The 22238-nt window shown below is 36.6% G+C and overlaps 1 protein-coding gene and 1 long non-coding RNA gene across 2 annotated transcripts in view; one reads left to right on the plus strand and one right to left on the minus strand.

Annotated features, from left to right (window-relative positions):
* Nucleotides 1–13904, plus strand: part of LOC135778964 (C-type mannose receptor 2-like) — a 33219-nt gene extending 19315 nt beyond the window's left edge. The window contains exons 6-8 of the mRNA XM_065289600.1: nucleotides 11083–11146; nucleotides 11283–11648; nucleotides 13891–13904. Coding sequence (XP_065145672.1) covers nucleotides 11083–11146; nucleotides 11283–11648; nucleotides 13891–13904 — 444 coding nt within the window. The remainder of the gene's footprint in view (nucleotides 1–11082; nucleotides 11147–11282; nucleotides 11649–13890) is intronic.
* Nucleotides 13905–14319: 415 nt separating this feature from the next.
* LOC135779323 (uncharacterized) lies at nucleotides 14320–19711 on the minus strand. Its single transcript, XR_010544752.2, has 6 exons — nucleotides 19624–19711; nucleotides 19274–19380; nucleotides 18822–18891; nucleotides 18340–18562; nucleotides 17991–18228; nucleotides 14320–17419 (listed from the first exon to the last, which is right to left on the minus strand). It is a non-coding gene; the product is annotated as an uncharacterized lncRNA (long non-coding RNA).
* Between the last annotated feature and the right edge of the window lie 2527 nt (nucleotides 19712–22238).

Consider the following 22238-nt stretch of genomic DNA (forward strand, 5'->3'; position numbering starts at 1 on the left):
AAGCATAACACAGCTGTGTATACAGGTGAGCTTTCCCAAGCGCATCTTATTGTATACCAAAATGTTATAGCGTGTACATGTGAGCTTCTCTAAGCGCACGGTGGACGCATATAATTAAAAACCATATCGTGCATACAGGTGAGCTAATGGGCGCACCTTTAATGCAACAAACCTCAGTAGTGCGCGAAGCAGGGATGTCGAAGCTGTAAACTGACAACGTGGACGGCGGGGACCAGCCGGCCGTGTCACAATTGTCAAATGAGAAACCTCTAAGACCATGCCCATGCTCTAAGACAAGTGAGCATAATTGTCACGGGAGGTGATAACGTCAACGATCCATAAATAGCCTGTATTGACAGGTGCTCTAGTGAGTGATCTGTGACGCAGATGAACAGCTGATCGTCTGATGTACGTCAGACGTATGTGTCATACAGGACCTTGGACAGTTTCAGAGCGCTGTGCCTCGGGCACCGTCCGCATCTGAGAAATGACAGGCTTATGAATAAAGTGAATGGCCAGCCGTAAAAGCATGGTTCGCTGTTACCGCCGCCGTCCGCATCTGAGAGATGACAGGCTTGTGAATTAAATGAATGGTCGGTCGTAAAAGCGTGGTTCGCTGTTATCACGGCCACATAGATATAGGTAGGGGAGAGAGCCGCCGTGCCTCTGTAGTGAGGAGAAAAGTGTTCCACCGGCGATTCGCGGGGGGTTTTGACTTTCAAATGTCACTAGACAGAATGGATCAGACTTTGCATAAGGACGCCTCGTGAAAGGGGTCCTAGCAGCTTGTGTCAATGTGTCATAAGGCACGTAATGTAGGTCGTGTCCCACGGATGCCATCTCCGCACGCCCATCGTAATGGGTTAATATTGGTAGTTAAGCATGAGATGCGTATCACTCTGATTGAACATAGCTTATAAAGCGATGCAATGAGTTTATAAAGGAGATGACTCGTCAGCTTGTTCAGGGGGCGAGATCTCAGTCTGGTTCGGTAAATAATGAAACCACCGTAGATTGCCCGACCGCATTATCACAATAACACGGTCGAGAGTGCTGCAGTGCTAAATCATCCTCTTAATGTACCGTATTCACAGTACAAGGTGATTTATATGAGACAAACGGCGTTCCACGCGCCGAAGGCTGATTGCCGTCGTAAAGCGTGTTCAACCCACAAGCTTTATATTAAAAATATTGATCTTACCGGGCGGCCGCAGGGGAGACCTCGTCAGGCGTGTCCGCTGCACAGGGCTCGTACCACGGCAAGCGAAGGCTATCTTCGGTTCTCGGCCGGAAAGCGGTAGGGGAAGACGCTAGACCTGGACTCTGCTATCTTCGGTTCTCAGCCGGAAAACGGCAGGGGAAGACGCTAGGCCTGGACTCCGCTGCAGGGCTTTTGTCAACGGCGAGGTAAGGCTTCTTCTTTTCTTCGGAGCAGCGAGAGGTTCGCGCTGAAGGAGAAAATAATGAGCTCCTGACGATTGAACCGCGCTTATATAGGGACGCGTTCCTCCCGCGCGCGGGTTCAAACGTCATTGGTCTGTACTTTGTACAAACGTTAACCAATAGGCTTCAGTCACGGAGTAAACAGGAGTTTCCCCCATAGCGTCAGCTAACTGACGCAATGCGAAGTGAACCGTATTGAAAGGGAACACAAATGTGGCTGAGTACAAATAATGACATAAAAATAATAGACATGCTGCTAATCTAACCCCCCAAATATTGGCCCATATACCTACTGTGACAATATATCGCCACATATATTGATCAACTACTGGTTTAAATTATTAACAAATCTAGTTAAATAAATCAAAATATACTTGACTGATGATTTTTCGTTTTTCCCATTCTATCCCATTTGTTTTTATTACTATAACATATCTAGTTATAATTCAGTTGTCAAATATTTGTATGTTTTAGCCTAAAGTGTGAGTTGTGTTGTTAGTTTAGGCAAAATAAGTGTGTTTAATTCTGTTCTTCAGATGAAGCAGAAACTGAAGGATCGTGGGATAGGGAATGACACAACATTGGCATGGAAAGTTCAGCAAGATGGTAATGTTTTCTCATCAAAACATGAAAGTGAAAAGGGCCAGAAACCCTGTCCAAACACTTTATTTTAAATATAACAGTTACCACATCTGATTATATTAAGGATTGCTATTCATTTACATGAAATATATTTGAAACGCATGTTTTACTTAATTTTATTTAATTAAAATAGTTTTAATTAATATCATTATATAGTTTAGTTACTTAAATTGATCTTGCATAATCTAAGGCATTTAAAACTTAAATTGTAATCTGGTTTAGTATTTTTATATATTTAACCATATCAAATACATACTGCTGTAACTTAGCTGAACTGTTTAGTTTAAATGGTAAACTTTTAAAAAGATGTATGTACGGTTTAAGTGTAACTTTTAAGCTAAACTATTTAGTTTAAAAATCAACTTTTAAAAATAATAAATAGAAATATTATTATAAAATGTTATGTATTGATTGTAAAAAATCTTTGTAACATTTAAACCTTAATAAAAGTCATTTAATATCTTAAAGTTTAGTCACATTATGATCTCTGTCTATGTCTCCATTGTCTTGCACTGTTATTTTTCCACACCCACCCCTTCACTTTTATTTATTTTTTACTCAATAAACACTTTCATTCTGATCTCTTGATAAAGATATGATTATGAACAGTTTTACAAAACGAAAACATGGCCGTCCCTCACCTCTGTCCACCCCATTGCCGTCTTCTCAGTTATTACATCTATTCCAGTTAAAGATGGGATGGGGGGACTAATATTCTGAGCTCTGAGTGCTCCCCTCGTACAGCACACCAAATATGCTTTATCTCATTCTCTATTGATTACATGTTAATGTGAACTCATGAACCTTGTGTAAGATATGTCTCAACATGTGGATGTCACATACAGTATTTACATGACTTGAGATAATGTCAGAAAGTTTTTATGTCTCATATTTCCCTTTCAAGGCAACTCGAAGCTGCTTTAGAGTGATGACTGTAGAAACATTAACCCGTTGCCTTAGTGATTTCACCTTTGTCTCATTATGTGTTTATATTGATTTAGTTCAGTTCCTTTGCTCATTTGTAACATTTGCTTTGAAGTTTATTGCTGGTTTATGTTTAGTTAGTGTGTGGTTGAATTGTTCATGTTTTGGTGCAGTGATGGTTGACCTCCTGAAGCTTTGTCCCGTCTTCAGGATGTCTATAGATCAGATTTTTGGTCATAATTTAAAAAAGCAAACATTAAAACAAACAGTAAATACAGAGAAACAGGTGAATACGCTCAGTCTGTCTGTAACTGCGCGACTTCTCAAGTCCCCACCACTGTGTTTTCTGTTCTGAAATATCGAACAAATACCGGGGTTTTTAAGAAGTTTAGCGGAATGAAAACAATCAGAGCTTTATTTGGAGAACAAACTACGCGAGGATAAACTGTTTATTTTGGCACAATCAGATCAAATCCACTCCGAGCATCTGTCTCCGGATAAAGCAGTGGAAGAATGTCATGTGATTTGTGGTTTTGTAATAATGTTGTAATCTCTATAATCTTTGGATTATTTGTCTTTAATAATATTTAGAAGCATATTAGTTATGTTATTTATTTTTATTTTCCCTTTGTTAGAACACCTCTGTTTATAGCCCTTGTTTCCCAGTGTTTGATTGTATTGCATCTATTCAGGGATGTGAACAGGAATTTTGAGGGGCAGTTGCTCTGACCTAAAAAGGGCACCCCCCAAAATAAAAATAAATCCTCACGGCCTATATGAAGGACTGAGAATAACAGAAGTACAGAATGCCACATTTTATTAACCTTTGTTTATGTTTCAACACATACATGCTTTTCCAACAAAGAACAACAGAATTAAATGTGACTTATGTGTGTTGTACCCAAATGCACATAAGTGAATCAAACTGATCCTACACATTTTAGGCTTTTCATGTGTGAACAGTAAATGCATCAGGACACAGTTAAACACTTCTGAGCCAATGGTCTCTGTATGCCCACATTATATAGGAGTAAAATACAAATGTGTTGTTCATTTGAGGTGGAATATTGTCTATGTTACAACAGGTAAGAAATAAATGTGACAGATTCTGTACTTTTGTCTCATGTTCATCTTTTAATGTTTAGAACAGGGGTTCTCAAAGTTTACATTCAAAGGTCCAAATCTGAATTCTCATCATTTTCATAGGTCCGGAAAAACTTTATGTAAATCATTTGTTTATATAACAAATCAACACAAATAGTTTGGGAAAAAATAAGTGTATTTTGCATTTAAAGTTAATTTTTTTAAACAAACACAAAAATATGCCAAAAGTAACCAGGTGCAAAATACAGAGCAACCTAATTAGAGAAAGGGCACAGTTTGTTCTCCATCAGATGCATAAACCATGGCAAAAAAGTGTGGTTGTTAGGCAGAGACTGACCAAAATTAGGGGTGCACCTATGAATTGGCTGATGATGCTTGCTTTGCTTCTCAATGAATTACGGTGAACTGCCGCTACATCCAAAAGCCAGGGGGCGCTCTTGGGCAGAAACTTAATATGCGCTGCAGACGAAGAACCAGACACACGCAGCTCCAGGAAATGGCTTAAGGATATATTTATATTGCTGTTCTTCAAACCTTTTCAGTTATTTCATGATAATAAAGAATATGTATAAAAATTATGTATGCCGAGTGTTGCTTTTTCAAATGCATGTTATAAGCGACTCAAACCAACAGTGATTTCAGATTGATAAGGACTAACTGATCAAAAGCCGTAGTACATGAAGTAGCTGTGCATAATATCTGGGTGTGATGGCTACAGCGTTAGGACATTTTTGAATAACTCGTTTTATTTTTGGACCAGAAATACTCTTAAAATCTAAAAAGAAAAAAAAAACTAAACGAATGGTTAACAAGTTTAATATGCATTTGTAAAGTAGCAAATGCACACATTTAATCAATCACATAGAAATTAATGCACTTGTAATATGAAGTGAACGCGGGTCCGGATCAAGTTCCCGTCGGGTCCGGATCCGGACAGGAGTCCGGACTTTGAGAACTCCTGGTTTAGACATTTCTTGACTCCAGAGCAAACTGAGGAATTTTGCCTGTATTTTCCCAATACTTATGAAGGGCACTTATACAGTATGTATGTGTAAAACTGCAACATACACAAACAGTACAGAAAAAAGAATACAAACACAGAATAGACAAGCATTTCAAATTAACAAATTAATTCTAGTCTCAATGTTGATATAGCTTTTAGCTGAAATATCAGACACGTAAATGGACAAGAGAGTTTTGCATTCACTGGGGCAGTTTCCCAGACAGGGATTAGACTAGTCCTAGACTAAAATAAATGTAAGAGCTGTCCAAACTGAAAACAACTTTCACTGACATATCTTAAAATACATCAGTGCCCTTTGTTTTGCCTCATAATGCACACAAGTAATGTTTTTAGTAGGGCATGTTCGTTAAAACTAGTTATATTTCCTAATTAAACTAAGGCCTAGTTCTGGCTTAAGCTAATCCCCGTCCGGGAAACCGCCCCACTAAATTACCCCGGATTTCCACCGACTGCGGATCCGCTGCGGAATGGCGGCGGAGTCAATCAGTTTCCATTCAAGTCAATGTTTGTATTTCCACTGACTGCGCTCCGAATCCGTCACAGCTCCGGCCATCCGCAGCCCTCCGGCACAAATCAGAGCTTCTATTTTTGACGGATGCCGGACAGCTCCGCAGGGCGGAGCCATGACTTTATCGTGTGATCATACCTGAATACGCGAGAACTCGTGTTTTTTTTTAATTAAATATTTGCAATACAAACATTACAAACACACACAAATAAAGTCATTAATACAGAAACAACAAATAATAGACAAGAACAGAGCCAGGGGGAGTTTCAAATAAATACATTAAAGATAAAGCATATATAAATGTTTTAGCAGCCTTCTTATTTTTTTTTAATTTTGGATGGATTTGATGTACTGCTCTGTCTACACGAGATCTCGTGTTTTTTTATTTTTATTTTTTTTAGATCCCGTGTTGTGATCTGGGCTGGTTTGTAAAAACGTCATAATTCAATGGCATAATGGGCAGAGACAGAACTAGGTATTGCGCGATCATCACGTGAATTTGCGAGACCTCATGGGTCCTAGTCACTTCAGCACGCAGCCGCTCTGCAACAAATACTGATCTAGTGGGTATTGGTGGACAGCGGAGTGCGGAGCCATAACGCAGCGGAGCTGATCTGCAGCCGCTCCGCAGTCGGTGGAAATCCGGGGTTAGAGAATCTCCTAAAATGGTCTGTGGACATCGACAGCTTACACTTACATAATACAAACTGATTTTAGACATCCTCTTTTTTTGTGAATCTTAAATCACGTGTGTGTTGGGAGAGGCACTTACATCAGACAGTACAGTATACAGCGAATCAGACGTCAATCATCAATGGATTTTCTTCAATCTGTGCTACAGTGTTTCTGGAGGTTGTGCACGTTTAACTGTGTCTGACGACGAACAGGTCGCGCGTATAATGGCGGGTACGTGTGTGAAGTTTAGCTTTTAGTTAAAAGATTGGTAAATTCATATCCACGTCACCCAGCACTGTTTATATCCTGCGTGTTTCTACATAGGCTACGAGTAAAACAGCATCAGACGATTCAGTTTATTGCAGCGATCTGAACAATTCATTCAACTGATTTGCGAACCAATTCAAAACGTTTGGCCCATTTTCTTTTTAAAGAATCGACTCAAACGAGTCACTAATTTGCGAATGCCCCAGAAACACGAGACGGAAATTTAAAAATAAAATACACATTTCGTAATTAATTAAAATACAGTAACGAAGGAACGCTGCACAGTGTAAAAGTACAATATTTTTTTTTCCACCACGGAAGGGCAACTTGAGTTGAGAAGGGCATATGGGCAGTTGCCCGGGCAACCTGAGCAACCCCCCTGTGCACGTCCCTGCATCTATTGTACAGGACCCAACATCTACGATTAAAAGTTTTGTTCCCAGATTTTTTTTGGCTTTTTTAAAGAAGGAAATAATTGAAAGATCATTTGTATTTTTTAAACAAATAATATTGATGGATCACCACAATGATCCAATCCAGGCCTGAAGAGGGCAGAGAACCCAAATGTATGAGTGGACCTAATGATTTAGCCAGCGTTGCTGGATGGACTGCTTTTAGATAAGCATGGGTACAAAAACAGGGCCGGCCCTGGGCATAGGCCACCCCTTGGGGCGCCCGGGCGCCCAAATATTATTTTTATTAATATTTATGTTTATATACATTTAACTTAAAATATTAAATTTTGTTCAAGAAAACAGCCCTTATTAATGAGTTATTAGAAGCATATTGTAGTGTCTCGGGAGATCGTGCTCATTTTTAAATGTTCCGAGGCTATACTGCACTGAAGCGGCAGTTTAAAATATGAACCCAGAATTCAGGGAACAAGAAAGAACAAATAAACGGAAACAACAATTAGAACGAGACGGGGGATTTACATAACGTTACACAGACCATGTTTACATTTCTATGTTTTTGGCCAGAAATGGTATTAATAAGCTGCAACCAGCAGCACTCCAATGCGAATATTATTAATACCAGACAAAGTGAACAAGTTGGTATTTCTGGCCAGAAACATCGAAATTTAAACATGGTCTGTGTAACGTTATGTAGGCTAAATCCCGCGTCTCGGTCTGATTGTTGTTTTCGTTTTCTTGTTCTTGACGTTCTCTAAATTCTGGGTTTATATTTTAAAATGCCGCTTCAGTGCAGAGCATTTAACAATGAGGACAATCTCCCGAGACACTACAATATGCTACAAATAATTCATTAATAAGGGCTGTTTTCATGTACAAAATTAAATATTTTAAGTTAAATGCACCGTGTTAAAATCTAAAAAAGACAAGATTCTAACCATGTCAAATGCCTGACAGTGTGTGTGTGTTTCCAAAATATTTTCAAAATAAAGAAAAACAAGACAAAGCTGTGCAGTTTGTTTCTGTGTAAGTTTATGAACAAAATGATCTGAACACAATTGTCTCTGATTCTAGGGGCACCAGGTGAAATCTTGCCTAGGGCAGCAAATTGGCCAGGGCCGGCCCTGGTATAAAATTTTTGTGGTTAGCTTAGCTATCCTTTTTATCGCTTGTATTCCTCAACCTGAAAACAAGAAACACACAGCTCATCGTTCAATCCTAATGACAGAGCTGGTATGTATAATGTTTTGAATGATTTACTGTTGCATTTAGTGTTTATCAGAAATTAAATGTTTATTCTAGTAGGAGTGATGACTCTTTTTATTTTGAATATGTGTCTTTAGTGCAGATAATGTGGCAGTGGAAGTAATTGCATGAAGTGTTAAATTAAATTGAGATGTTTGAACAATGCCTTTACTTAAAGCAGTGCTTTGTTGCTTTGTCATGCATTGTTAATTGTGTGAAGTAATGTAATGCATGAATATTTTCTGACTATCTTTAAGGTTGCATATTGCCTATTCCTAGTCTGTAGGCCCTAATCCTATGATATTCAACTCATTAAACAATATTCAAATATTCAACTGTTTCAATATATTACCAATGTCATCAAAACCATCTGGAAGAAAAATAAAGACCAGAAAGAAATTGCGCTGTCACTTTGCATCCCTCATGTGTTGAACAAGTCGTTAAAGTTTGGTGACTGATTTAGGTTTGTTTTAATTGTAATGAATGTTTATAATCATACGTTAAAGATCAAAGCCTGGGTTGACAGCACAGGTTGGTGATCAGCTTCATAGTAGTTTTGTCAAATCAAAAATTAAAAGTTTTAAATATAGCCACACATCGCTACACAGTAAGGGACTACAATCTACTTAATATTTAAAAAAATATTGAAAGTCAGAAAGATTATGTAATATTGTAGATGGTCATAATTCATTGAAACACATGTTCTTGTAAATGTTAAAAGTTTGTGGCCTCCCCTTCCTAAAGTGCCCTTAGGTGCGTTCGAAACAAGATCCCCATTCTAAAGTCCTTTTCTTCTTTTTTAATGCTTATGGTGGTTGGCAAGCCAGCCTTAGGTGCAAATACTGCCAATTGCTAAGATGGAGTGTGCAGCATCGATGTTAAGGGACATTGATGTTTGATGTTTTTTGATGTTTTTTTTGGTAGCAGTCTTTGATGTCAATCTCATGTCAGAGTTCATGTAAATGTACTGCACTTCCTTGACTCATGTTCTTTTGAAAAGAGATCTGAATGTAAAATCTGTACATCTGAATGGAAATGAGTTTCAGACAGATGTTTTACATAAAATGTATTTGTGTAGGAAGCTATTCTGAAGGAAATAAAACCTTAAATGTAGAGACTGAAACAGTACAGACCACCTCAGCTTCAGTCTTCACTGTTCCTGCAGGTAATCATGAAGGTTTTCTTATAATTCAAAAAGTTTTCGTGTATTGTTTTTACTGTATCATTGTACTTGCACACTATAAAGTCCAGTAAGTTAACCTTAAGTAAAAAAAATCATCATTCAAGTCAATTGCTTGAAAAACTAGTAAAAATAGTAATAGCAGTGTTGCACACTTTCATAAAATTTGTGTAGAGTTTATTTTATTTTTAACAGGGCATTTATTTAGTAGTTTGCTGTTAGAAAGGATTTGTTGATTTGAGTTATGTTAGCATAAACTTTCAAGTTATTGCACTGTTAAGTATTTTTTATGAATTAAGATGTTGAAAAAGTATTAAACTCTTTAATAACCCAAATATATATATTAAATTCAAATATCATAATTCAAACTCAGCAATGACAGTACCTTTTCAATGTACAAATGTTTTGAACAAAACACTACTGCAAATGTTTAAAGAGGATTATTTTAATGAAAGTCAAGCGCACAACTAACAGAAACACTGATCACCATAATATTGACTTCAGACAAAACTTATTTTCAATATAATCTGAACTAAAGCTAATCCTCTGTTAATTCTCAATAAGGACATTTGTGCATGATCTAAATTGGTCAACACTTTTTGGAATTAAAAAAAAAAATCCCCGCCCTTGACAAGTTATCTGGTCAATTAAGAGGAAACATATGCATTAAAAGAACCTTAAATGTAGAGAATGAAACAGTACAGACCACCTCAGCTCAGTCTTCACTGTTCCTGCAGGTAATCATGAAGGTTTTCATTATAATTCAACAAGTTTTTGTGTATTTTTTTACTGTATTGTTGTCCTTGCACACTATAAAGTCCAGTAAGTTAACCTTAAGTTAAAAAAAATCATTCAAGTCAATTGCTCGAAAAACTTATATTTAATATATATATATATATATATATATATATATATATATATATATATATATATTAAATTCAAATATCATAATTCAAACTCAGCAATGACAGTACCTTTTCAATGTACAAATGTTTTGAACAAAACACTACTGCAAATGTTTAAAGAGGATTATTTTAATGAAAGTCAAGCGCCCAACTAACAGAAACACTGATCACCATAATATTGACTTCAGACAAAACTTCTTTTCAATATAATCTGAACTAAAGTTAATCCTCTGTTAATTCTCATTAAGGACATTTGTGCATGTATGAAATAAAGACAAACTGAAGTGAATATGGTTATGGTGTTTCAGGATTTATTTCAGCACCCTGTGGTAAGATGATGAAGACAAAGTTGACAAATCTTTTTTTTAACATTCTTGATTGCTTAGGTTAACGTCACTCATTTAAAAGTAAAAAAAGTTTTATTTACATATTGCCTTTCCATAGCCTAAGGTCACTACAGTGCTATACAATACATTTGCATATCCACATGCACAATACAGAACACATATTTGGCCACATTATCCAAAATACATATTGAAAATATAAGTTTTTAGCTGGGTCTTGAAGGTAGGCAAAGATAATTATTATATTACGTTTTATATCACGAAGTGTACAGAGTAGTGATTTCCATAATTTAGAAGCATTAACACTAAATGCCCTACCACCAGTGAACAGCCAAAAAACGAGTAGTGGAATAATTGAAAGTTTATAAATGTGTTTAATTTGATAAACTTTTTTTGTTTATTGTTTAGGATTTGCTGCATTTTGTTAACCCATCACCAATGGAAAGGTTGATTCAGATTCTGCTTTTCTCAGGTCAGTGCACTGTGTAACTTTAAATACTCTGTATGGTGGATTCATACAAATCACTTAACATTCATTTAAGTTGCACATTAGGAGGAGGTCTGACAAAGTTAGTTTTCAAATGTTTCTCTTACTCTCCTCTCAACAGGATTTTGGACGTTCACACAAAGCAACTCAAATGAATATATTCTCATCCAGGAGAAAAAGACCTGGGCCGCAGCACAAGTTTACTGCAGAAAAAATCACATCGACTTGGCCACGGTTGTAAGCAATGAAGACCAGACAAGTGTTCGAGTAGCGGTTAGCGCTGCGATGCCTCCATTGGCCTGGATTGGATTGTTCAGATACAATAACAGTTGGTATTGGACTTATCATCAAGAGATATTGACATTCAGGTTGTGGATGTCTGGAGAGCCAGACAACTCCAATGGAAAAGAGGATTGTGCTGTCATCAGTGCCAGTGGATGGGAGGATATCGCATGCAATCAATTGTTTCCATTTTTTTGCTACAGTGGTAAGAAACATGTCTATATAATGTATATATTGTGAGTGGTGAATCCTATTTACTGAAGCAATATTGCTTGTGTAGAAGTGTGATATGTAAGGGATAATGTAGAGGCAGCCGGTAGTTATCGGGAAATAAGCAGTGTGATCAGGACCCGATGCGAAGCGGAGGGTCTTGTATCACACTGAAGGGGCTTATTTCCCAATAAGTACCGGCTGCCTCTACATTATCCCGCTTATTACACGGCTACTTGCCACATAAGAAAAAAAACTGGACATGAATATGAATTTGAAACATTTTATTGGCATATTTGTTTTAAATTAAAGGTATTGAGGAGGATTATCTTCTTCCGGGTGGATCATCAAGACTATTGGTCCTCCTAGTTGTCAATCAGGAGTGTTGCGCAATTGCATTTTTTAAAAAGTGGAGAAGGCGGTTCTTTTCTAAAATTCGAGAAAATCCTCCACTATACCTTTAACATTTTTATCCTTCCGCGAAACTTTGCACAGATGCATAAAATGATCGTAATACCTTATTAAGATCCTCTGCTTCATACTTGTCTGTCTCCATTTTTTCTCTTTTAGCCAGACTTTGAGAAGTTTTAATGCCCATTCTGTATTTTTTTGTGTGTTGGCTTCGTAGCTGTCATGCTCTATTTTGTCAAGTTCAGTCTCAGTAAGCTGTCTGTGTCTTGTCGTTGTTCGTTCTTCTATCCACTGTTTAAATGTTTTGTTTTTCCGTACATGTTAAAATTAAAGTCAAAATTTTCCATTCTTAATTGTGGTTGTCCAGTGTTTGTCACAAGATGGCGCCAAACAGTAATCTTTATTGGCGCAGAGCGATTTTAATCGTATAAGTATAACCGCCTATGCGTTATTACTTTGGAGCGGTTATTATTTGAAAAGAACGAACCTGCAAATGTCTCAACTGACCAATCAGAATCAAGCATTCCAGAGAGCCGTGTAATAAGTCTGTATATCAGCATGCCTGGGATTAGAAGAGACACGAGGCCGCAAACAGATTGACGGCACAAATCTGAGTGTGTAGACAAATCTTCATGACAGTGGTGTTCATTGTAGAAATATAAAGCTCTGTAAGTTTTTTTTTTGTTTTTTTTTTGCTAGTTTCAGTCCACACTGTTATTGTTTTCACGACCAGCCTTTGTAATAGTAAATGCACTTGTGCCCATCTGTTTGCCCATGGGCGTGCTGGTTTAAAAACGAGGTGTGTTCAGACACATAGGCCCTCATTTATCATTCTTGCGTAGAAACGGGCGTATATGTTGGCGTAAGATTATGCTTACACTCCTCTCACCGCCTGATTTATGAAACTGTGCGTACCGTTGATATTCAGGTGTACGCAATATCTGCCCTTCATAAATGCCGCGGCCGAAAACGAGCGTCATTAGAATAACAAGCCCATATAAATTCAAGTCTCCGCCTCCCCCACGCCCTCATTTTACGCCATTGACACACGAAAGACGGCAAAGAAGAGAATCCGGGGAAGTGAAAAGAAACAAAATTGTTTTATTTGGCAGTTTAAAGAGTGGGATTAAAGACACATTAATAATTGGATGACAATTTGTAATATTCTTATTATTATTTTTATTATTAATTGATATTTAGAAGAATAATTATTTATTATTATTATTATTTACTGTTGCCTACATCTAAATTCTATGTCTGCTTAATGGTTCAGTTAATTTTTTTTATATAATATTTTAAAATGATGTAGTAACTTTTGTAGTGTGTTGTTCTGTATTTACATACAGTTGTTTGTTAGCTGTATCTTAGATCCAGTTTGATACGGAGCTCCGGATATAATTCAAATTAACAATTTGTTTCCACGACATCCACATGTTTTACTAAGCTAATTCATAATTTGAAGTAATAATAATTGTAATAGTAATTACGAAATATTCTAAATATTATAATAATTAATTCCAAGGAACAAACTGTTGAATATTGGGAACAAATTCTAAATTTATGGCCATACTTTAGACTAAATAAGAAAAAGTGTCCATAGCATAAAAAATTATTCGTGGCCATAATTTTGTCCGCATGTCATCATGATCGGATTTACGGCTCCACACTGTAAAAAAAAAACCCGTAAAAAAACGGTAAAAAGTCTGGCAGCAAAGTTGCCAAACACTTACCCTCAAATTACAGTGAAAAACCTTAAATTATTTTACGGGAAAATGTTGTTTTTTGAAAACGGATATTTACCGTAAACATTTTCTGTATTTTTACAGTCAACCTGCTGTAGAAAGAATAAAAAATTTCATAAAATAAATCTCCATTGAATGTTAAACGAAAGTATAAATCTGTATAAAAACTTTTAAAAATTGCAGAAATACCTTAAAATTACATAATTAAAACAAAGATTTCTGTTTTAATACAGTATTATTTAGTATATATTTAAGGTAATACAATTTATCTACGAGAACTCCTTGTCAAAGTAAAGACTTTTCCATTTAAAACACACAAAAAATTTAGTATAATTACCTTCAGATACGCTAATTTAAAGCCTAATACCAGTATATTGATCGACTTAAACTTTTATTTTATTTCATTATTCAATCTATTTACAGTAAATTCCTGTTAAATGTTGGGTTTATCCTGTACAAAAAATAAGATCTTGTGATATTACGTTTCATAAACATATTTTTAATAGTTATTTATTTATAAAAACATTATTTGACAGTAATTATAGACACATCTAAACTAAATTTAAAATTTTTACCATTAATGTATGCAGGTTTACATTATATAAACATTATTTGACAGTAATTATAGACACATCTAAACTAAATTTACAAGCTTTTACCATTAATGTATGCAGGTTTACATTATATAAACATTATTTGACAGTAATAACAAGCAACTCTTCAATATATCTACATGTTTGTACCATTTAAATACTGGGGGGTTTACTTTATATAAAGATTATTTGGCAGTAATAACAAGCAACTCTCCAATATTTCTACATATTTTTTACCTTTAATGTATGGGGGCTTTACCTTATAAAAAAATTTTTATTATGGTAATTATAAGCAACTTCCCAATATATCTACATACGTTTACCATTAATTTATGGGGGTTTACCTTATATAACCAATACTTGACATTAATTACAAAAACATCTCCAATAAATTTACATTTTTTTACCATCAATGTATGAGGTATACTTTATATAAACATTGCTTTATACTAATAAAACTTTATATCAACATGACATTTACTCAATGCATGGGTTCACTTTATATAAACATAAATGGACAGTAATTACAAGCAATTATCCCATATATGTAAAAATACACATGTTTATTTTATGTAAACAATATTTGATGGCAATTACAAGCAACTGCCCTATATATATATATATATATATATATATATATATATATATATATATATACACACACACATATACTTTTTCCATTAAATCATGGGGTTTACTTTATAAGCCAGTGGTTCTCAAACTTTTTCAGCGTGCGGCCACCCTTTGGGTACGGTGCATTCCTTCGCGCCCCCCCAAAGAAAATTTATGACAAAAAACTGTTCTAAAACTTCACATTTTAATTAAACAAAACATTAAATTATACAAAGTAGTGCTACCTTTTTTTGGTTTAATTTCCCAGAATTCATTAGAATTTAATGTATTTTATAAAATGTCATAAAACTGGGGCCCCTCTGGCACCATCTCGCGGCCCCCCTGGGGGCCCCGGTCCCCAGTTTGAGAACCACTGTTATAAGCAACTCCGATATATACAGACCTTTCTTATAAGTGCATGGGACTAACCTTATATGAATATAATTTGACAGTAATAACAAACAACTCCAATATATCTACAGACTTTTCTTAATAGTACATGGGATTTACTTAATATAAACATTATTTGACAGTAATTGCAACCAACATTCCAGTTTATGTCCACACATTCTGTATTAGTATATTGTGTTTTAAATGTACAAAAAACAAACAGAAGGTCTATGTTAAGTGCATTTGCATCAACAACTTTTTCACTAAATACATACATACATACATACATATTTCTGATATTTTACAGCAATGTCCTTTCCATTCACTGCAGATCCCCATTTGAGATGTACATTTCCACTCAAAAGAAAAGTGTTCATTTTAATGTTAAGTGCATTCATTTGGTGCACTTTAAAAGCAAAATAAATAAGCTATGGCTCTATGAAGAATGTTACCCTCTTGTTAATAATTTTGGGCCCTATGCACACTATTCCTACACCCCATGACGATTTGCGCGAATTATGGGTGCGACTTCTGGCGTGTAGTATCAGTAAACCAACGTTTTCCATGATGATTACGGTCATAAGCGGCAAAACAAAGGCGCTTTAAGGGAATTGAAGCGTTTTAGACCATAAAACATTTTTTGTTACATACCGGAAACATCTCCTCACTATCTGCTTGCTGCCTGCCCGTTGATCAAACTGTAAAAAAACGCGATCTCTGTAGACAGCCTAGACTTCACAAACGGCAATATCAACAAGTGGCCAAACCTAGCATCACAAAACAAAACAAAGTATTCCAGCCAATAAACGACAAAGGATTTGGGGGTGGGGGTTGGGCGCGTTCATGAAAGCACGGAAGGGAGGGGGAGGAGTTAGCTACGCTCCGTCTGTTTGAAAACAGTTTTAAACGTCAACAATAACTAACGTCTCGCAGATTCGCTTAGAGAGCCTTTAAACATGTGGGAACACAGCTTGTTACACCTCAAACAGAATAATGTTGTTATCCACATTATTTTCAAACGCGGGAGTAAGAGATGTGACGTATTTCCCTTCTTTGTGCGGGAGCTCAGTTTTTATGGCCAGCCAGTAGAAAACAGTGTGGTGGGAGCACGCATAAAACATGATAAAAACAGTTATGGTAAATATTTACTACACCAGCCATGTATGAGCCAGTGTGAGGATGAAATTAAGAAGTGTCCGGATATATCATATGAAGATATATTCAATCGTTTCATGTTGTTCCTAGGGGTGACGGGTCTTCAATGCATGCAAGTTTTTTTAAACTGCAATTTTAAATCGACTTTTGAGTGAACTCAAAGCTAAATGCTATCGAAGCGTCGCAGCGCGGTCCAGCGCTTACGTGCACGCACACAGATGATAGAGGGATGTATCAACAATTCTTAGTTAAGGTAATAACATATTATTGATATATGTTGAAATATGAAAATATTAAATAATATTGAAAATGAGTAGACTATTCCTTTAAAATATGTGATTTATGTGGGTCTTTTCCAGGAGTATGACGTGTTGATAAAGTATTAATTAGACATGTTTTTGATATTTGTTTTAGTTAAATTAAGTACAATCCGAGTAATGCTGAAACGTTTTAAATTAAATTGGGGCGCTGGTGTGTGTCTCGCATTGAACATTACGCCGCGGCAGTTGTGTGTGGCCTTGCTATGACGACCAGCTGCATTTAAGGGGTACTATCTCTTGAGTATGATCTGCAATGGAAAATGGAGCACGGACAGAGCTGGTACGGGTAATGGTTGTTTAAGTACTGTTCATGCTTAACATCTAGAAAATGCACATAGGCTTAAAACTCCTTCTGTCAAACACAATAGAAGCGAAGTTGTTTCCAGTAACAAACAAACAAGTTCATATATAATCAGTATTAATATAAAGATGTGAATGTGCATGCTAAAAAAAGTTCATTTGGCAGATTGATATTCACCCACGTCCTTTCAGAACTCCAACGATGGCTATGATCCTCTGTAGTGGCTTTCACCAGGCCTTGTCCTGAAAAATAAAAAAAGATGTATCATGCTTGCAAAAATTCCTACACATCAGCCGTGGCCACATTGTATTGTTTTCAATTTACACACAATGGCAACTTTGCCTCCCTCACAGCATCGCCAGAGCAAAGCCATTAGGTTGCCGCTCAACAATAATTTCAGTTTGGAGCTCGAATGAAAATTGAGCATAAACAAACTTTGCCTCTATTAATGCTTCTAATGCAGGAACATTAAAAGGCAGAGTCCACGATGTTTGAAAGCCAATGTTGATATTTGAAATCACCTAAACAAATAGACTCTGGACCTTCTGTTGATAGACCCACCCCACACATACGCAACCCGGCAAGGATGTCAGTTAGTAGACACGCTCCTTACTGCTGATTGGCTATAAGTGTGTTTTGGTAGTCAGCCCGTCTCCTTTTCCAAAGCGTTTTTCAAACATCGTGGACTCCGCCTTTAAGGGGTTAAAATGTCTTAAAAGGGTTCAAGCTGCTCTGTAGATGTGATCAACAAAATCTTAAATCCACTTGTAAATAATCTGGATAAACCAGTTGGATTTCCATACAAATCCTCACCTTGTGTTCATTAAGACGTGCTTTTCAGCTCTTCTTCGAACTCCTTTGCCGCTTCCCTCTTAGCTTCCAGGGTTTCAGCCTATCATGTTCTCAGCCATCTGGGTCACCAGCAAAGTAGAGTTTAACTTCACCCGGGCGATTCAAACTGTAGAGCAGGTTCAGAGGCTGGCTGTGCGAGAGCTGTCTGGTCTGGTTCCGACTTCACCACCTGGTCCTTGGCCTCTTGATCCTTGTCAAACTGAACACAGAATATGAACCATAACATGGGTGAGAAAGATTTGATAAACCCTTTTAGCGTCATATGGACAAATGTACAAACATTAAAATGCTACACATAACGTTAACTTACCTGTCCAAGTGGATTTCTCTTCCAGAAAATGGCCCTAATGTGATTTCTTGTTATTGAACAAAGCATTTGGTTTGTTAGATAATGATAAACCTTAACACCATCAAATAATTTTACCTGCAGCCACATTTATCCTATTATGTCTGAGGGTCTTTCCCTTAACAGTTTCCAGCAATTAAAGAAAGGACTGGTGAAGGTGACATGAATCTCCCCTTTCAGTGCGCCACTTCAGGAGAAGAAAGACAAAAGGACAGAAAGTTGCTCAGATTTGTAGAATGAATGTAAGAAAGTTTATTTGGTTACTGAACATAGGACAAAATATATTTACAGCAATTTCATTACAAACAAGGGGGGCAGCCGGAAAGGTGTAGGCTAAAGCCATGGATTATTACGCCTACCCTGTGTTACTTTATGAAATACAGTATGAAAATCATACTTAATACTATCCTTGGTTTTCGAATAGTACGTGGGTAAAATTGACTTACTGTAGTTGGTGAATGGGTCTTTCTCTGTTGGTTGTTCTCCCCCGATAAAAATCTTATTCCAATGCTTGATCTAAACAAGTAAGTTAAACAAATCAAATATCTTTTCAATGTCATTATAAAGAGGTTATGTAAACATATACTCTAACGAATAAATGACTGTTTTATCACTTTAAGTTACTCATTCCCACGCTTTTTTACCCCTCATGCCTTTGAGTTTTAAACTAACATTAGCTGACAACATTAATCATATAACGTCATATAAAACACAGCAATGTCAGATGGTAATGTACTACGAACACATTGAAATACGTGCTAATATCGCTACGCTAATAGCGAAGCAGTACAAAAACACACACAGCGATAAACTATTTAAGTTATCCTATGAGGTTGCAGTAACGTTATGCTACCCGTGTCCCTAAACGTTAGAGTGTTAATGAAAAATGATCTCTTACCTGATATGCAGCGAGCACCACTTGAGTATTTTTACAGACCCCGTACGACCCCTTCTTCTATTCACATTCCAGCTTTTGTTCTTCATTGACACATCAACTAAAATTCGCTGAAAATTTAAGAATTTAACAGGCAGATATAAAATAATCCAGGTCTGACAGAGAAATCAACGCAAAGCAGCAGCTGCTCTGACCGATAGTAACGGACGTATTTTCAAACTTAAAATAGGGGCGCAGACCCGCGCACAATATATATATATATATATCAACGTTTAAACAACAACTGACATTATTTTAATCATATCAACGTTAAAGGTAGATCATGTGCCGGCTGGGTAAATATATTAATTTACCTTTAGTGAAAGCTGAATATCCTGAAAACGTTCCATACTTTATCAAGGCTCTCTACTCTGGCCAGTGGCCACTGCCAGTATGGCGCGATCTTACGTTATGACGTATATCCCCCTCCCAAAGTCAAGCGATGTTATTGGTCGAGATTGCCTCTGCCGTACGATTCGTCCAATGATTGTACAACATTCAATTATTTGAATCTGCGCGCACTTTCTTGATACCTAAAGCACAGAGAGAGAGACTAAAAACAATTACGATGATTGTTTACACTTACACGGTTGTTTAATGTTTCAAGCATTTTAATGTCTTCAATTGCTTCACCCCCAGTTTACCAAAGCTCAAGTTTATGCAAGAGCCTTGGTTGAACTGTTGAGCCCCAGAATAAATTCCTAGTCTTTCACACATTGTTCACCTATTGTAAATTAAAAAATATAGCACCCCATTGTAAAGCTTTATTCATAGTGTGGCTGTTTTCCCCATCAACCGAGAAAATTGTGTAGTGGCCTAATGATTTCACAGTGAGGGCCTTGAATTTTGTTGAATATACAGATTGACTTTGTGTCTTCAATGTTTTTAAAGTGGACATGTGCCAATATAGTCTATGGTCAATATATACGATAACAGAAAACCACTGTCAGGGCAGCATTTCAAACAGACAAAAAGGACAATTTCACCCTTAAAAGCCAAGCCAAAAGAGGACATATCAGGACACAAGATTCAGTCCTTTCACATCAACAAGCAGACAGGCATTAGGAGGTTAGTAGTTTCCAGCATTCTTAAGCCTGGTTGTCTTGCAGAAAAACTGTCCCAAAGCATGATGCTCAGAGACTTGAGGCTGCAGCACCACTTGCCAGACAGCAGCAGCTGATACAGTCCATGGGTGGGGTCTGAAAATGTTGCCATTCAATTTTTCTCTGCCACTTATGAAATTGTTACAGAACACTTCAGAATTGTAAACACTAAGTCAGTGCCTGACAGTAAAACACGGGAAATATGATGCATAAACAATCACTGACTATTCTTGATTTCAGAATTTTATATAAAACTTAAGCTGTGCAATTATTACCTGTACAATAACTGTATAGGCCTATTTAGCTGTGCAACAATACCTCCTGCAGTATTTCATCTTTCGAGGCAATATTTTTAGATCTGTGTCTGTAGTATAACACACAGTTATTATTATGTTCAATTTTTATTTACAACATATCTGCATGAAAGGTAGCCTACATAGCTCTTTTTATTTTTTTATTTTATGCATATATTTTTTATCTATCACTCTTATTTCTGCACTTGTTGAATCTTAAGCTGATGTGGCCAGCAAAGTTTATCTTTGCTTCTGAAATATAATACATTTCTTAATTGTATATTTCTGAATTGGTTGCAGGGGACTTGGAAGTTTTGCAGTTGCCCTGTATTTGATAGGTGTGAGGTGCTAATTTTAATTCCCAGCTGTCTGCATGCCATCTAACTGACATCAGAAGCCAAAGTTGATAAGATACAGACACAAAGTATGTACTGCAAAGTATGTACTGGAAAAAGAGCCTCAGGCCAGCATCTGTAATAGACTTTGGGGCTCATGGGCCCATGGACTCCGTAAAAGTGGGATGAAGATCACAAGATGGCCATTAATGACTGTGAAGTCAAAGACTTCTAACATGTTAGGATAGTACAAGCTTGTTTTACTCCATTCAGGTCGTCTGGCTCTGTCTGTCTCTGTTCTAAATACCCTCTGTGTACTGGTATTTTCATTCTGTATTTAGGCTATATGTTAGGGGAGTGGGCGTATGTATGATGTGAACTGGCTGCATTGTACTTTTTTTATTGCTGTGGTCGAAAACGGAAGTGTCCACAGCTAGCCACCGCCCGCCATTTCAGCAGCAATGTATAATGGCAATGGCATGCAACACGTCAGCCAAGTATGGGCAATGATGGCACTAGATCCATGATGGCAGGTAACATTTGGGCCAATTGTGGGTGGGAAGTATGTGGCCCAGATCAGTTTAGTGATTGTAAGCCACATTTGAAAACTGTGATTTACAATAAATAATTATAAGAATTTAAGTATTTTTAGGCTTTCTAAATCTTAATGTAATTTAACCCTTTTTAAATAGTTTTGTAATAAAAGAAGCTAATGTATTTGGACAATTATGTTTGTTTACATTTCAGTTACATAAACATGGTTTCAGATCATGTCAAGATAATTTTGTTCAAGTGATCCTGAACTTCCAGATGTTTTTCTTTCTGAATTTTAAAGTATTGATAACGTTTCTTGAGCTGTACCATGGATTGTTTCTATTTAAATTTGCTTTTGCGCGCTTTTCATTGTAGCAGGGGGTTTATTCCTGCTCAAAATTTCTAACTTCAACGACTGTAAAGCTATCATTGTTTACGATCAAATGTCAGATAGCCTACTGTATATTGTATTTACGCATGTATATCTTGTTCCCCAACGAGAATTTTGTATGTTGGTGCTTTTGTTAATAAAAAAAGTTAGATACTGTATAAATAAACGATATATGTTTCACTGTGCTTTTTGCCTGCCGAAGTGTTAAAAACGATCGCGTTACATTAGGATGCGTAGTTTATTATGCAGTGCATCAAGAACCTACAAGCGGAT

This window comes from Paramisgurnus dabryanus, chromosome 1, assembly GCF_030506205.2.
Source record: "Paramisgurnus dabryanus chromosome 1, PD_genome_1.1, whole genome shotgun sequence".
Taxonomy (NCBI): Eukaryota; Metazoa; Chordata; class Actinopteri; order Cypriniformes; family Cobitidae; genus Paramisgurnus; species Paramisgurnus dabryanus.